At 36.2% G+C, this 18,439-nt stretch overlaps 1 protein-coding gene across 1 annotated transcript; it reads right to left on the reverse strand.

The window, feature by feature from the left end:
- Nucleotides 1-3,200: 3,200 nt before the first annotated feature.
- OR8B1Z (olfactory receptor family 8 subfamily B member 1Z) lies at nt 3,201-4,157 on the reverse strand. The gene has a single exon (NM_001391541.1). The coding sequence runs from the start codon at nt 4,155-4,157 to the stop codon at nt 3,201-3,203; it is 957 nt and encodes a 318-aa protein (NP_001378470.1).
- Nucleotides 4,158-18,439: the final 14,282 nt, after the last annotated feature.

Below are 18,439 nucleotides of genomic sequence, written 5' to 3' on the forward strand. Positions count from 1 at the left end.
TTTCTGTTAAGCCCAGAAACTTGAAGATTTCATTCTGACTTAGAAGCAGCTCTGTACAGGCACAGGCCAAACCGACACTCACCTGCTTCACTCTCAGCTGCGACAGTTTTAGCGGAATCATAATTAGCCTCATAACATGTGAATGCCATTCACATAACACAAAAGAAAAAACCTACCAAGGATAAATATACTGTGCATATAAAATATCTTGAATTGATTCCTTACCTTTTGAAAAAATTTTAAAAGGTGGACACATAGTGCTTATTGCTGATTAAAAAGTGCTTAATTTGCTTAAACTATCAGCTAGGTTGCCTCTTTTAAAATGTTATCAGTCTTAATTATTACAAACTGTATTTAATCTATTTTTCTTAACTTTTTCTAGTTAACTGAAGACAGCAATTAATTTTAAAGAAAATTTATCTTCTCTGTAAATGAAAGATATTTCATTTGAATGTTGAGGCTCATGAAATGAAAGATTAGTGAGCAGATGTAAGCCACTCTTTGGGACACTTCATGTTGTGATAAAATATATAATAGAGTGGGCGCAGCTCTGCAAGGTATACAAAGAATTCTAAATAGCACAGATACTATTTATTTCTTTACTGGTATCCACATATTTATTTCAATAAGGAAGACTACCTTTTCAAGAGGAAGAGCAAGTAAGAGAAAACCAAAAAATAATATGGGGCTGGCCCAGTGGCATAGGAAGTTCACATGCTCTGCATCAGTGGCCTGGGATTTGCAGTTTCAGATCCCAGGTGCAGACCTACACACTGCTTATCAAGCCATGCTGTGGAGCCTACAATAAAAATAGAGGAAGATTGGCACAGATGTTGTCTCAGTGACAATCTTCTTCAAGTGAAAGGAATATTGGCAACGGATGTTAGCTCAGGGTCAACTATCCTCACCAAAAATAAATAAGTAATTAATAAATAAATAAAGGAATACTCCAACCAATATCAACTATTTTCTATAAGCAGAACTTGTAAAGTTAAAATGAAGCATGTTGACGTTTCAGTCAGGAGATAGAATAAGTGTGATCAATTAAAACCCTAATACAAAGATTAAGGGGTGTCAAACAACTAAAAGACAAACAAAGAAGCCAAGAAACCAGTTATACTATATTTGAAAATAGCTAAATATTGAGTGGAGACCAGGAAAAGCATTAATAGTTAATACTATTAAAGGCATCTTAGACAATATTTAATTGTTACTTGATACATCAAATTGAGATTTTTTAGAGTAACTTGTTTTGGCCTTATTTTCCAAAAAGGTAATAATAAAACATCCTTTCCAGAAAAGATATTCTCACAATTTAGTTTATTCACCAAATGTTTCCTTTAGTTGCCATTGCTTTACCAGCTGTAATTTGAGGGTTTTGTCCCTCAAAAATCCATATGAGAGTAGCATATGGAAGTCAACAAAAACAGGAGTGATTTAATTGTTCCAAGCTCCTCCAGCCCTATTGTTTAACTTTTTTAATATCAAATAAATTATGCTTTCATTATCTAGAGAAATTCCGTGATTTACGTAATATTTCTAGGATCTTCCAGAAAGGAGAGTCATAGGCAAAGACTTTCATTATTGTTGATTTTCCCTTCTAAATTCCTTCTTTTAACTTGAGTTCCAATTACCCCTCACTATTTTATCTGCTGTAGCTGCTGCCTTCTCTCTACCTGGCTCCCCAAATGTGGCTACAAGTTTTCTACATTCATTCACCAGAACACTACTGATGTACAGATGTTGCGTATCATAGTTTTTTCAAAGTTTAAAGATCAGGGGATATATTTACAATACTCTATAGAACAAGATAGAAATTCAGATTGAAATGTGGTTTCTAACCTTAAAGACCACTCCCCACACAGAGACCTCTTATTTATTATTTAGGTGTCTGTTGAGTCCTACTGAATGACATGTTTCTGAGCTCCTTTCTCTCCCATGCCCTGTTCTCTGAATAACGAACATTTTTGCAGAAAAATTAACCTCTTTATTTGATCCAATAATCTGCCAAATATACTAGCCCAAAGGCCTCCACTTTCCCAACAAAAAGAACTCTTAAACTGTTTTCCTAAACAAAAAACAAAAAAAAGTGATGCCCACCCTGGGAGAAATTCATGTATCATTCTGGAACAAAGCAAAATCAACTTTCAAATTAGCAATGTTTTCTAACATTCTGTGATTACTGAAACAAAAGTAATAGAATAAAGCAGACACAAAGTATACTACGAAGAGTAGTTTACTTGAAAACGAAAGGATATGATTTTTTATTTTTTGTTTCTGAAGCTGTGTGACTTTAAATAATTAACCACTCCGAGTTTCACTTTCCTATCCATACAATAATATATATTGACAACCATTTATGTGCTGATTTGACTGTACAAAGATAAAAAAGACAACTCTTTTCTAAAAGAAGAATGATACATAATGTCTAGGGTAACAAAATGGATTATATTTGATAGTGTTTACAGAATCTTCAATCCCTGGCATTTAAAGAAGACGTATTCTTGCCAGTTGGGGAATAGAAAGAAAGAATTAGAAACAGAGTATCTGATTCATGCTTCTTTTGTTTTCTTTTAACGATTGGCACCTGAGCTAACAACTGTTGCCAATCTTCTTTTTTTTCTGCTTTTTCTCCCCAAATCCCCCTAGTACATAGCTGTATATTTTAGTTGTGGGTCCTTCTAGTTGTGGTATGTGGGGTTCCGCCTCAACATGGCCTAATGAGCAGTGCCATGTCCCTGCCCAGGATCCGAACCGGCAAAGCTCTGGGACACAGAAGCAGAGCGCATAAACTTAACCACTCAGCCACAGGGCCGGCCCCTGATCCATGCTTCTAATAGAAAGCAGCAGATAAGCACACCCCCAATGACACAGATAAGCACACTCTCAATGATACAATGTTGCTCTAGTGTGACGTAATTTTGATAAATTGAATACCTTTCATCTTTTTCTACAGAAAAATGAAGTTCAAAGTCACAATGAAAAAAAAAGGAAACAATTTATTCTTACTTAATGTCATTACTAAACAGGAAGAAAGGTGGAGAGGATATTATGGAAATGGTGAGGAGAAAAAAAAGATCTACTTTATAAACTATGAGAGAAGACTCAAATTTGCTTTAACATCTTAAAGGAATGGTAGGATAAAAATGCATCCGCTAAAAATATTTTAATCAAACATACAGAATCTCTCTGTCCTGTAACTACGTGCAAAGACAGATACTGAATCTGATCAAAACTTTATCCTGAGTCTTTCTCAGAGCAAGTTTAACATCTTTATTTCTCAGGCTATAAATTAACGGATTCATCAAGGGAACCGTATTGGTATAAAAGACAGAAGATATTTTTCCTTCATTCATAGATGCAGCAGAAGATGGCTTGAGATACATAAATGCACCTGATCCAAAGAAGATAGAAATGGCAATTATGTGGGAACTGCAGGTACCGAATGCTTTGGACCTGCCCTCTGTGGAACTGATGTGAAGGATGCTGGAGAGGATGAAACCATAAGAGACAAAAATGGTGACACTGGGCACAATGACATTGATGCCCACCACAATGAAAACTTCCAGCTCATTGACGTAGGTGCTCGTGCACGAGAGCTGGAGCAGAGGGAAGATGTCACAGAAATAATGGTTGATGGTATTTGCATCACAGAACGTCAGTGTCAGCATACATCCAATGTGGGCCATGGCACCAGAAAATGCCATCAAGTATGAACCAAGCATAAGGCTGGAACACACTTTATGGGACATGACAACGCTATACAAAAGTGGTTTACGGATGGCCACATAGCGATCATAGGCCATTGATGTCAGCACATAGCATTCAGAAATACCAAAAAAGCAGAAAAAGTAAAGCTGTGTCATGCACCCCATGTAGGAGATAATATTCTCCTTAGATATGAAGTTAACTAGCATTTTGGGTGTAAAAACAGATGAATAAAAGAAATCTATGAAGGACAAATTAAAAAGGAAAAAGTACATTGGGGTGTGTAGGTTTGAATTCAGCCCAATTAAAATCATCATACCCAAGTTTCCCAATGCAGTGAATATATACATTACTAGAAACAGGAAGAACAGGGGAAGTTGAAGATATGGTTGATCTGTTAATCCCAATAGAGTGAATTCTGTCATGAAGGAACGATTTCCAGAAGCCATTCTTCTCTAAAGGAAGCTGTGGGCACAAGAGGAAAAAGTCACATAGAGAACAAATCAATGCCTCTCACAATATCTCCTATCACAAGAGTGGAGGGTATGAGAATAGTTCAACATTGAGCCACAGAATTTGCTTTACCATTGTCATGAGAATGAGTTAGAAAGACTTTCCCTTATCAGAATATTTACAAACTAAATAAATCAAAGTACACCAAAACTTGGCCTAGAGCATGCAGGCTTCTGCTTCCATACAATAATGACTGTTGGGAAAACCAAAGGAAAGGGGAGAAGTTTCTACTTGGTCATAATCATCCTTCTCTTGTGTCAACATTTCTTCATTCACTTGAATCCTCTCCTCCAGTAAAATTGGAGGCAACAACCCTAGATACCTGGTGCTGCCCTCTAACACAGGTTAAACTTGATGGGGTAAAAGTGAAAGCAATCTTTCTAATCCAAAACTACAGGACCAGAGTCTAAGAGAGGTTAAGTTATTTCCCCATTCAACAGAGTAAAAATCATAAATCTAGTAGGATGAGTGTTCCATCCATGGAGAGGGAACTTACTGACTGATATAAGGCATCCCTTGAGACTCCCTATCTTTCTGGATCACCCCTGCGCCCCCTGGAGAAATACTTTTACCAATTTCACTTGAGTCTCAGGACTGCAAAAACGGGAAAGAAAGTAGCATGTTTAGATCCTTGATCTTCCATCTCAAAAAGAATCACCTTAACATAAATGGAATTCAAAAATTCACCCTTCTTAGGCCATAAAAACTTGGTGCTTCCTTTTCGTTGTTTTACTCCTGTGGTCCTGGAAGGCTAGCTTCAGGCTCTTGGGTTTGGTTCCCTTGATTCTAAAAGGATGCAGCCCACACTTTATTTCTGACTTACCCTGGAAATCTTTCAGAACTACAGATTACAATTTATGATTATGACTTTCAGTCCTCTCAAGCAGCAGACAAAAATAAAAAATCTTTATCATTATCATTTTTGCTTCTTGGAAAGACACAAGATTGAATGTGGGTGTAATGATATAATACACTCAGTCATAAATGGAGCAAAAACTTGCTCAGTCTCTTCCCCCAGGAACAGTTTCTAGGTGTAATAGGGCACTAGGGGACTGTGATTACATACAGGATTACAACCTGTCTTTAGTTCCTTAGGGACCCAAAATTTTACCTACCTTTCCCCTTCACTGTAGGGATTATACATACCCCAAGGAAGAGCTAAAACTAAACTCAAATTTCCTCTTCAGCAATATGGCACAAGAGGAAGCCCTAGACTCTCCTACTCTCATAAACACACTGATTCAAAAATGATTCATGTACAGATTCCCTTTGTAATAAATCCAGATATTAGTTAAGGGGATTTTGTATTCAGTTCAAGCATGAACCCATCATTTTGAAATTGTTAGACAAACTGAAGACATCCTGTGGTCTTAATACATATCCTTGCACAGCACCTTCTGATTGGAACAAAGCCATTCATTTCCTAGCTTCTCCCTGGGAAAGAAAAGAGTTGCACCATATGTCTAATGACCCAACATTTTGAGGGGATGTCCAGAAGACTGGCTATAGGATAGCCTATCTCAGAAAGCTGAAGGACACAAGATACATCATATTTTATCTGCCTAGTGTGAGGCAGAACCAAGATGGTGGTTGGACTGGAAGTCATCATAGTCCCACCTCCTGACTCTGCACAGAGCTGGCAGTTGAAAACTCCTTTCTTCCAGCTTCTCCCTAGTGAAAGAGAAAGGTACACCAGGCACAAACGACCCAACTTACATCGGGGCTGCCTGAGGAACTGGTTTTAGTCTTGCTTATTTTAGAGCACTGATGGGACCTGGTACACTCTGGATGCCTCGGGGAGCCACTAACAACAAAGAAAGCGGTTTGGACTAACACAAAGTTGAGAGGCCTCCAGAGTCTCTAGCCAGGGTTGCTGTTGGGGGTCTGATCCAGCACAAGGTCATTCCATGAATATTAGGACATTTGGCTGTCTTGTCTAATGTGCAGACACCAATGCAAAGTTCATGACAAAAAAGACACACCAAAATATTTTCTAAAAAGGAACAAGAGAGATCTCCACAAAGTGACCATAATGCAATGGAAATAAGTGATTTACTTGAGAGAGAACTCAAATCAACTATCATATTGATGCTCGTTGCACTCAGAGAACAATACAACAACCAAGTGAAAATGTCAACAAAGAGACAGAAAACTTAAAAATAGTAAATAGGGACCATGGCGCTGAAGAATACAAAAACTGAACTCAAAAATTTAGTAGAGGGGCTCAACAGAAAACAGTATCTAACACAAGAAAGGATCATTGAATTTGAAAAAAGTTCACTGAAAATTGTTCAATCAGAGAGGCAAAACAAAGAAAAGAAAGAAAAATGATGAGTAAAACTTAAGAGCCTTATTGGACACTATCAAGTGGATCAATATCTAGATTATAGAAACTCAAGTTGTAAAAGAGAATGAGAAAAGAACAGAAATATTCAAAGAAAACAAAGGCTGAAAAACTTCCAAATCACGGCAACTTCCTATTACTGTGACCTATTTATAGAAAGACAAATCCAAAAATAATTGTACTATGAATATATACATGCAAAGACTACTTTGTAGTCAACTACTTATTCACTCTCCACTTTACTTATATGAGACAGCCCAACTTCCATCTTCAGACTCAGGTCTATCCAGATTTGCAGGAACAATGCTTATCCAGGAAGGTGAAATAAGATACTCTAACCCAATATTATGGAACTCAACACAATGTTACTTGTTGCTGCATCTTCTCTAAACTGGAATTACAATTTTGATACCTGGTTTTGATTCAATCATTATGTTTTATAATACCTCTGATCATTGAAGCACAGTTTTTCTCTATTCCTAAATATTTCCATATTTCTTTTTTTTCCGTTAAGGTAACATTAGTTTAAAACATTATGTAAATTTCAGGTGAATGTCATTATATTTTGATTTCTGTATAGACTACATGATATTCCCCACCCAAATACTAATTGCCATCCATCAACTTATATATATGACCTCTTTCTCCTTCACCCTCCTCCCTGCCCTCTTTGCCTCTGGTCTATGTGTTTATGTGTTTGCTTATTGTCATTGTTGTTGTAGTTTTTATCTCCAACTTATTAGTGAAATCATATACTGTTTGATTTCTCTATGTGATTTATTTTGCTTAGCGTAATATCAAGATCCATCCATGTTGTTGCAAATGGCAAGATTTCGTCTTTTTTATGGTTGACTAGTATTCTGTCACATATGTGTACCACATCTTTATCCATTCATACGTCAATGGGCACTTAGTTTGTTTCTAAGTCTTGCTATTGTGAATAATGCTGTAATGAACATAGAGATGCATATATCTTTACACATTCATATTTTCATGTTCTTTGGATATATACTGAGAAGTGGAATAGCTGGATCATATGATAGTTCTATTGTTAATTTTTTGAGGACTCTTCATATTTTTTTCTATAGTGGCTGCACCAGTTAAAATTCCTACCAGCAGTGTGTGATGGTTCCCTTTTCTCAACATCCTCTCCAATGCTTGTTATTTCTTGTCTTCTCAATTATAGCCATTCTGATGTATGTGGTGATATCTCATTGTAGTTTTGATTTTCAATTCCCTAATAATTAGTGACGAACATCTTTTCATGTGTCTGTTAGCCATTTGTATATCATCTTTGGTGAAAAGTCTGTTCAAATTGTTTTCTTTGTTGCTGTTGAGACGTATGAGTTCTTTCTATATTTTGGATATTAACCCCATGTTGGATATATGATTTGAAAATATTGTCTCCCACTTGTCAGGTTGCCTTTTTTGCTGTTGTTGATGGTTTCCTTTGCTGTAAAGAAGCCTTTTAGTTTGACCTAGTCCAATTGTTTATTTTTCCTATCCTGGATATTCAAAAGGGTATTGCCAAGACAAATTTCAAAGAGCGCACTGCCTATGTTTTCTTCTGGAAGTTTTATTATTTAGGTCTTACATTCAATCCTCTAATCCCTTTTGATTTATTTTTTATGGCATAAAATAATGGTCTATTTTCACTCTTTCTTATGTGACTGTCCGGTCTTCCCAAGACCATTTACTGAAGAGATGCTCCTTTCTCCATTGTATGTTGTTGGATCCCTTGCCAAAAATTAGCTGTCCATAGTTGAGTCGGTTTATTTCTGGGTTCTTGATTCTGTTCCATTGATCTGTGTCTGTTTTTGTGCTAGTACCATGCTGTTTTGATTACTATAGCTTTGTAGTCTATTTTGAAAACTGAGAGTGTGATACATCCAGCTTTGTTCTTTTCTCTCACAATCGCTTCTGCTATCCAAGTTCTTTTGTAGTTTCATATCAATTTTAGGATTCTTTGCTATATCTGTGAGAAATGTCATTGGGACTGTGATAGGGATTGCACTGAACCTGTAGATTGCTTTAGGAAGTAAGGACATTTTAACTATGTTAATTCTTCCAATCCATGAGCATGGAATATCTTTCCATCCCTTTATATCTTCTTGAATTTCTTTCAATAATGTTTTATAGTTTTCAGTATATATGTCTTTCATCTCCTTGGTTAAATTTATTCCTACATATTGTATTCCTTTTGTTTTTATAAAAAATGAGATTGTTTTCTTAATTTCTGTTTCTGGTATTTTTTGTTACTGTATAGAAACACAACAGATTTTTCTATGTTGCTTTTGCATCCTGCTACGTTACTGTATTCATTTACTTTTTCTAATAATGTTTTATATATTCTTTGGGGTTCTATATATAATATCATGTCAAGTGCCAATAGTGACAATTTTGTTTCCAATTTTGATTACTTTTATTTCTTTTCTTGCCTGATTGCTCTGACAAGGACTCCCAATACTATGTAAAGTCAGAGTGAACAAAGTGAGGATTCTTGTCTTTATCCTGTTCTTAAAGGTATAGCTTTCAGTTTTTCACCAATGATTATGATGTTAGCTGTGGGTTAGTCATATATGGCCTACACCTATGGAATAAATCACACTTGATCATGTTGTATGATCTTCTTGATGTATTGTTGTATTCTATTTGATACTATTTTGTTTAGGATATTTACAGCTATGTTCATCTGTGATATTGGCCTGTAATGTGTGGGTGTGTGTATTATCCTTTTCTGATTTTGGTATCTCGGTAATGTTGCTCTCATAGGATGAGTTAGGAAGTATCCCTTCCTCTTGAATTTTTTGGAAGAGTTTGAGAAGGATAGCCAGTAAACATTCTTTGAATGTTTGGTAGAATTCACAGGTGAATCCATTTGGTCCAGGATTTTTTGGGGGGGGTAGGTTTTTGATAGCAGTTTTGATCTCATTACTAGTGATTGATCTATTCAGATTCTCTATTCTTTTCTTGACTCAATTTTGGAAGGTTGTATGATTCTAAGAATTTATCCATTTCTTCTGGATTATCCAATTTGTTGGTGTATAGTTTTTTGTGGTATTCTCTTATATCCCCTTTGTATTTCTGTGGTTTCCATTGTAATGTCTCCTCTATCATTTGTCATTTTATTTGAGTCTTCTCTCTGTTTTTCATGTTAATCTAGCTAAAGGTTTGTCAATTTTGTTTATCTTTTCAAAGAACCAGCTCTTAGTTTCGTTCATTTTCTTCTATTGTCTTTAGTCTCTATTTCATTTACTTTTCACTCTGGTTTTTGTAATTTCCTTCTTACTACTGATTTGGGCCTTTGTTTGTTCTTTTTCCAGTTCCTTTTGGTGTACAGTTAGATTGTTTAGTTGAGATTTTTCTTGTTTTTATGAGGTAGGCCTGTAATGCTACATACTTCCCTTTTAGTACCACTTTTGCTGTATCCCATAAATATTGGTATGTGGTATTTTCATTTTTATTTGTCTCTGGGTTTTGTTTTTCTCCTTTGATTTCTTCATTGACCTAATAGGTGTTCAGTAGCAGTATGTTTAATCTCCATCTTTGTGTGTTTTCATCTTGTAATTGATTTCTAGTTTCATACTATTGTGGTCAGAAAAGATACTATAATTTATCAATCTTCTTAAATTTATGGAGGCATTTTTGTGGCCTAGTATGTAATCTATCCCTGTCAATATTCCATGTGCATATGAAACAAATATGATCTATGCAGTTTTTGAATGAAATGTTCTGTGTGTACCTATTGAGTCCATCTGATCTAATGCGTCATTTAAGGCCAATGTTTCCTAACTGATTTTCCATTTTGATGATCTATCCGTTGGTCCAAGTAGAGTGTTAAAGTCACCTACAATTATTATGTTACTGTCAATTTTTCCTTTCGTGTCTGTTGATAATTGCTTTATTACTACTCTGTTTTAATTATTGCCTTTATCATTATATAATACCCTTCTTTGTCTCTTGTTATAGCTTTTGTTTTAAAGTTGATGTTTTTCTGATGTAAGTATCACTACCCCAGCTTTCTTTGTATTGCCATTTGCATAGAATATCTTATTCTATCCTTTCACTTTCAGTTTGTGAGTGTCATTTTGTCTTAAGTGTGTCTCTTGTTTGCAGCATATATATGGGTCTTGGGGTTCTTTGGTTTTTTAATTCATTGGGCAACCCTGTGTCTTTTGATGGAGCATTTAGTACTTTCGTATTTAAAGTATCTATCAATAAATACATACTTATTGCCATTTTGTTACTTTTTTCGGGGATGTCTTTATAATTCCTCTCTGTTCCTTTCTTCTCTTGCACTGATCCCTTATGGTTTGATGGCTTTTATTAATGTAATGTTTGGATTTCTTTCTCTTTATTTCTTTCTATTTATTATAGGTTTTTTTCTTTGTGGTTACCATAAGGTTCAAATATAATAGCTCATATAAATAGCAATCTCCATTTAGTTGATGGTCTCTTAAATTTGACTTCTTACTAACAGCTCTAGGCTTGTATTCTGCTGACCAGGTTTTATGTTTTTGATATATTTTACCTATTTCATTTTTGTGTATCCCTTTATCTTTTATCAAATATATGGATAATTTTAGTACTTTTGTCTTTTGAACTTCTTACTAGCTTTATTGGTGGTTGATCTACCTTTCCTGTATATTTGCCTTTGCCCCTGATATTTTTTCTTTGATAATTTTCATATTTCTATTTGTTGACTTTTCTTTTCCACTTAAATAAATCCCTTTAACATTTCTTCTAAGACTGGTTTAGTGGTGATGATCTGCTTTAGTTGTTGCTATTTTGAAAACCTCTTTATTTCACCATCCATTCTGAATGATAATCTTGCCAAGTAGCATATTCTTGGCTGTAGGTTTTTTTCTTTTCAGCACTTTGAATATATTATGCCACTCCCTTCCAGTCTTTAAGCTTTCTGCTGAAAAATCACCAGATAGGCTTGTGGGTTTTCCTTTGTGGATAACTCATATCCTTTCTCTTGCAGCTTTTAGGATTATCTCTTTATGTTTAATTCTGGATATTTTATTATGGAATGTTTTGATGTGAGCCTCTTTGGGTTCATCTTGTTTGGTTCTGTCTGTGCTTCCTGTGTCCAGATGTCTGTTTCCTTCCTTAGGTTAGGGAACTTTTCAGCTATTATTTCCTTAAATAGGTTTTCTGTGCCTTTTCCTTCCTCTTCTCTTTCTGGGACACCTATTATACAGATGTTAGTACTCTTGATTTTGTCCCAGCTGTCCCTTAAGCTTTCCACATTCTTTTAAATTCTTTTCTTTTTATTCTGTTCCGCTTGAGTGATTTCCTCTAGTCTTTCATTCAGCTCACTGATCCATTCTTGTATATGACCTACTCTGCTATTGATACACTCTAGTGAATTTTTCATTTCTATTATTGTATTCTTCAGTACTGATTGTTCTTTTTTATATATATATTTTCCAGTTCTTTGTTTAAGTTCACACTGTGTTCATCTATTATTCTCCCAAGGTCATTGAGCATCTTTATGTGCATTGGTTTGCACTCTTCATCAGGTAGAATATTTACCTCTTTTTCACTTAGATTTTTTTTTAGGATTTGTCCTCTTCCCTTATTTGGAACATATTCCTTTGTCTGATCATTTTTCATACTTCTCTGTGCTTATAGCTATGTATTAGGTAGATCAGCTACATCTCTCAAACTTGGAAATGTGGCCTATGCAAGAGAGGCCTTGTGAGGCCCTGCAATGTGATTCATCTCTTCCAAATTCTAAAGGGGTGTCCCTCATGTAGGCTGTGTGTGCCCTTCTGTTTTGGTAGGGCTATTCTTGCTGCAAGCACATGGGTAGAGTCAACTTGCCCCCAGGCAGGCTGGTTGCAAGGCTTGACAATGTGTAGCTTCTAATGTCATTCTTTCGGTCGGGGCAAAACCCCAGCACAGTTTGCTGCAAGATCTGATAGCACAGACTTACTGCTATTTTGCTATTAAATGACTCAGGCCTCCAGCAGAGCTGGTTGCTAGGTTCTAGATCTCACAATTGCTACAGAACTCTGTTGCAGCCCCTGTGGCACATAATTGCTGTTGGCTCTCTCAGAACTGAAGATGGGTTGGGCCAGTCCCAGGCATGCAACACACATCATTTTAGGCATAGGAAAGTGAGGCAGATCCCTTGTCTGGCTGTTTGAGATAGTCAGAAGCACAAGTGTGCTGTGGCCAACATGTTCTAACATTGTGGACCCACCCACCCTGCCAATGCAGGCCTGCCCTGAATGCACACCCCACCAAGGTGGACCCACATGCACTGCTGAAGAGATCTCACACACGCCTCCTACATGGGCCTCTATTTCCCTATGTGCTTACTGGTGGATGGGGCCAGTACCTTGGGTGGTCTGCCTGCCCTGGCTATGCTTGACTGATTCAGGGATGTAGTGGAGTAGTCAACTTCCTGCACTAACAAGCTAGGGGAAAGACTCCAATGGCATCTGCCAGTGTCTGTGTCAGCACCACTGAACTAGGTCACAATAGTGGCCACCACCAAAGTCTCAGTCCCTGGGGGGATGGGTCCAGCTACCTCCTGTTTCTCTGAGATCCACTCAGAGCTTAGTAGGTTAGCAATGGATGATACACATTTCCTTCTGGTGTTTTTATGTTGGTGACTGGAATGAGTGTATCTCTGTGTGGGCCTTTTAAGAGCAGATTTTTCTTTCTCTAAACTACAGCAGTTTTTCTGGGAGTATTTGCTGTTGGTTTTCAAATCTAGCAAAGCCACATATAATGGGATCTCCTCTAGGTTGTACTGAATCTAAAGGCTGGGATGCTTATTGCGGTATAGATCCCTTGCTCAGATTCCTCTGCTCCTCTGGGAAAAACTTTGTACCTTTGAGATTACTCCCACTCATGAAGAGCAGTGGCTAGGCTATTTTTTTTTCCTCAGCAGGGGTATATTTATACCTCTTCCAATCTTATCAGTGTTGCCCCTTGTTGTGGGGGTTCTTTTCATCCAGTTGCCTTGACCTCTTTCAGAGGAAATCGTTCTGCAGGTAGTTGCATATTTCTTGTGTTCATTGGAGGAGGTGAGTTCAGAGTCTTCCTCTGCCACCATCTTCCCAGAATGGACAGCACATTTTAAAGGGGAGATTGCCAAGATGGTGAAGTTTGGGACCACATAAATGACCAGAATGTAGAGGGCTCGAGCAATATTACATCAAATGATACACAAGAAATATTTGGTGAAAGAAGATATTTTAGTTTAGTGGTGTGGAATACCAGAAGTTCCCCACACCTCTTCCACTTCACTGTCAAGATGGATCTAACATGACCTTGGAAATGACCTCTAGGTTCAGGACTATTACCAGAGTGGTCACCTGTAAGTATCCAAAATGCTTAGATGCTTGACACCATGAAAGACAGAGTCTCATAGCACAATGGGCCTGTATTCCTTAGCAATTACCACTTTTACAATTTTACTTTTGATGAATTTTTTTCATATTTACTTCCACTTCCACTGAACCAACACTATCCAATAGGATTTTTGGAAATGGTGGTAATGCTCTATTTCTGCCTTCTCCAATACAGTAGCCATTAGCTACATGTGGCTATTGTTTACTTGAAATATGTCAGTGTAACAGAGATGGTGAATGGCCACACAGGGACAGTGGCTACAACACTGAGGAGAAGACAGTAATCCTTCTCTATTTAATTTGCTCACCATTATAACCCAAGTACCCAGCACAAAGCTTTATTCATAACAGGAAGAGAAGGAATTTTGAATGAGAAAGTGAATGAATGAATGATTTTACCCCATCTTGGGCCATAGCAGAAATTTAGCTTTTTCTAAGTAGAGTGACCACAAACCTCAGTTTGCCAGACACAAACTTTTTTTATACTTGCTGTTGTTTTAATCATTTATAATGTCTTCATGAACCTTTCTGTGCTTCAATTATCTCATCTGTACAATGAAGACACTTCTAGTATATATGACCATATAAGTATAAAGCAGGAGAGTGCTTAAATAACTATTTGACACAAAGTAAGTCTTGATGACTATTAACGGTGTATGCATTAAGTTCAACTGTAGACATTATTTAAAAACATAGAGTTTACATTTCTGAGTTTTTATGAAAACATAATATAATATATTGCATGTCTATTGAATGAGTAAATGACTGAATGCTTTAAAACATATTTAACATTTCAAATGTAATCATTTTATTAACAAGCTAATCTGCAACTTAATATCTTGGTAAGCTTGGGCAAGTTACTTAACCTTTAGTGTCTCAGATGTTTCTTGAGGAACCTCAAAGACAAGTGTCCCTTGTTTTTTAAACTAAATATGTTAATATTAAGCTGAATCATGCAAAATTGCTACCCTATTCAACCTAATATTATCTTCCACGTTAACATGTTGTGAGAATTAAATAAGTTAGTAAATATAACATGATTAAAATTACATGTGGCACATGGTATGTGTTCAATAAATCCTGGCTATTATCATTATATACGATGATTTATACACGTAAAAACAAAGCATTTTGAAAACTATAAAGAACAACTACTAATAATAATTAAATATAAGCAACTATTTCCTCAAACCATAAATAAACAGAAACAATTGCAATCGTGGCTTCAAATATTCCAGAAACTATACTCAGATAAGAAGTTGTTGTCACAAAGACTTTCTAGAACAATGTCTGCCAGGCTTGAATTTCAAGTCGTTGACCTAATGAGTGTCTCCTCTGTCAACACTGAGAGAGAATATTGCACACAAGGGAATGACGAGAGTATCAACAAAGAACAGAAAAGCAAATTGTAATTGCTTGTAAGCCCCCATAGCTCATCCCTGGTGAAAGGAAATCTTGAGGGAGCTTCCATCTATATTGTTTTCATGATACCTCTTGTATATTGAAATCCTAGATAAAAAATGTCACTTTGGCAAGTGCCTCTGGTAGCATTATGAGGAGGCTGCAATAGGAAATCATGGATTTTGATTCATAATATCTATGTGAACGACTCAGGAATTGAGATCTGCATTTGATCCCCTAAGTAAGAGAGAGTCCAGGATTTTCTATTTTGAACAGCCTCTACCGTCATCATCAAGAGCTATTTCCCTTAGAGAGTACTTGGTATAAAGTGTATATACAACCCAGGCTAAGGTTTCCAAGTGAAGGGTGAGTATCTAAATTCCATCTATTTTAGAATTTTTAAATCTCAGAATATTAAAGAAGTCTAGCTTCCTCACAATATTACATTGATTTCCTAAATCTATCTGAAAATGATCACTCATATTTTGCTGTAACACATTTGAACTCAGAAAATTATCTTTTTCACAAGTCAACGCACACTATTTTCAGACACATTTAATGGTTAGAGAGATTTTTGATGCTGAAACAGGTATCTCATTGGCCATAGCTCTATCCTTTGAGGTAACATACAATAAATCTAATTCCAGTTTGTGTTATTAGTCACATAACTACTCAAAGTATATTATTTTGATTTAAATCTTGTTTTCTTGGATAATTATAATTTGAAAATCGCCATCCTAAAACGCAGCCCCTAGAACTAAGCACAATTCACCAGAAACAGTTTTTCTTGTACAATTATCGCTCCCCTAATTACGGATTTTAAGTTCTTTTTGATGAATTGATTGGCATTTTTACGTGATTTTCTCTTGTTCCAGATCCTTTGAAGGTGAAGCGCTCTTAAGCCCATGCTTCTCAGTCTTGAACATTTTGTAAACCTGGCTGATTACTACTTATCATTCCAGATTCAGTTCTCTTTTGGAAGCCTTCATTGACCCCTATTCTAGTTTAGCATCCTAGTCACCATGTTCCTGGAGGACCTGGACAACATATGTTTATCACATTGTCTAGTCTACCTCCCCACTCTTTCTAGATTGTAACACACTGAAAAGCAGGGCCTTGTCTTATTCATCTCTCTATGCTGAGTGCTCACAACAAACTTTATGCTTACAACTGTTACATTCTCCTATTTAATATCAGTGCAGATTCAGAGCCTACTAAAATCTTCTTGAATCCTCGTCATGAGACAAATGTTCATTACTCTTTTCTAAGTTAAGATTATGTATGAATTTCATAATAGTTTCTTCTATGGCATCATCCAGTTTATTGATAGAATGTTTCTCAAGATAAGACTAAGTATACTGTTTCTTTTCTTTTCTTTTTAAAGATTGCCACTGAGCTAACATTTTTGCCAATCTTTTTTTTTTTTTAAAGATTGGCCCTGAGCTGACATCTGTTGCCAAACTTGTTTACTGTCCCTTCTTCTCCCCAAAGCCCCAAGTATATAGATGTGTATTCTGTTTGTAGGTCCTTCTAGTTCTACTATGTGGGAAGTTGCCTCAGCATGGCTTCATGAGTGGTGCTAGGTCTGCATCCAAGATCAGACCTGGCAAAACCCTAGGCCACCAAAGCGAAGCATGCAAACTTAACCATTTGGCCATGGGGCTTGCCCCCAAGTATACTGTTTTATGAGATAATAACTCATTTTTCACTTTATGATTAATCTTTATATGTTCCTTGAATTCATATAACTATATTGTTGTGTGCTTTAACTTACCACACATAACTTTATCATGTTCACAGATTATCACAAGAAAAGCAGCCAATACTTTATTAAAATCAGGATAACCTAGGCCTTATCATTCTTTTACTCTATTCATCTAGTAAAACTAAAAAAGGAAAAACTCTAGAGATACTTTAATGATCTTATACCACCTATAAATCATAACATTTCTTTTATAAGAGGGCAAAACTTTTTTTATTTCTTAAAACTATTTTGATATTTTTCTCAGGATTCATTCTTCTCTTAGATAGAACAAACAAAGATAAAACCATTGATGCATGTTGGAGTTCTCCACATGTAACTTCACTGGTGTTCAAACAGACAGGTTGTATCACCCAGGTAGAACAGGAAGTAATAAAAACTAGGAGCATATGTTAGAATCAGATTTCAGGGAGAGCTGGTCACAAGTGATGATTAAGAGCCCAACACCTGCCATCAAAATTGCAAAGACTGGGCAAGAGATAAGGGAGCTTTTGTTATGGGCACAATTATTTGGTGGGTCAGTCTTGTGAGACGCCAGAAGTAGAGGAAAAACAGTCTGTTAGCCACTGTAAAGAGTCAGAAATATGGAAGGATACAGCAACTCAGCCCGTTAAATATCAAGTGAGGCAAAATTAGGGGATGAATTAAAAGAAATAACTAGGATTTTGTAAAACATAACTGGGAAACTACCATTGTGGATTTATAAAATTGGCAACAAGTTTGGTTTCATAATGAGTTGACAATTTTGTACATTAGACGTTCTTAAATTTCTCATAGTAAAGTGTAGAATTGACTGAGATGCAGGGGTGGTTAGTTTCTGCAGGAGATGGCAAAAACTTACTGATTATCCAGGGTAAGAGAGAAGCAGACATCAGATAGCAAGTTGCTAATTACTAGACACTGCGCTTAAGTCTGCTGGATATTTTCTGACACTGCAATTTCAGGTCTCTTTTACTTTGCTTGCTTTACTTTTTTTGTATGCGTTGATTTTTTTCTCTGCTGACGACAAAGGAGAAAAGCTTTAAATAGAGTATATGTCTGCCTTCTGTTTGGAACTTATTAACAATTCATGACTAAGGCTTATATTTTTCTTGTATATGTGTTAGAAAAATAAAATTATAAAAGATAGTTTTAATTTTTGAGTGGATACAGTACAAATTTGTGGGCAGGAAAAGATCTTATTGTTTGAAGAAAAACTTAATTGGCATATTTGGCACAAATAAAGATGCATACACCAGGCAGAGCCTAGATGAGGAAGGCTTAGAGAACAATGACGAATTAGCAAATCGTGGTGGAATTTTTTGTATGGTCAGTACATTATCACTATTATTTTGGTTT

Source organism: Equus caballus, chromosome 7 (genome assembly GCF_041296265.1).
Source record: "Equus caballus isolate H_3958 breed thoroughbred chromosome 7, TB-T2T, whole genome shotgun sequence".
Lineage (NCBI taxonomy): Eukaryota > Metazoa > Chordata > Mammalia > Perissodactyla > Equidae > Equus > Equus caballus.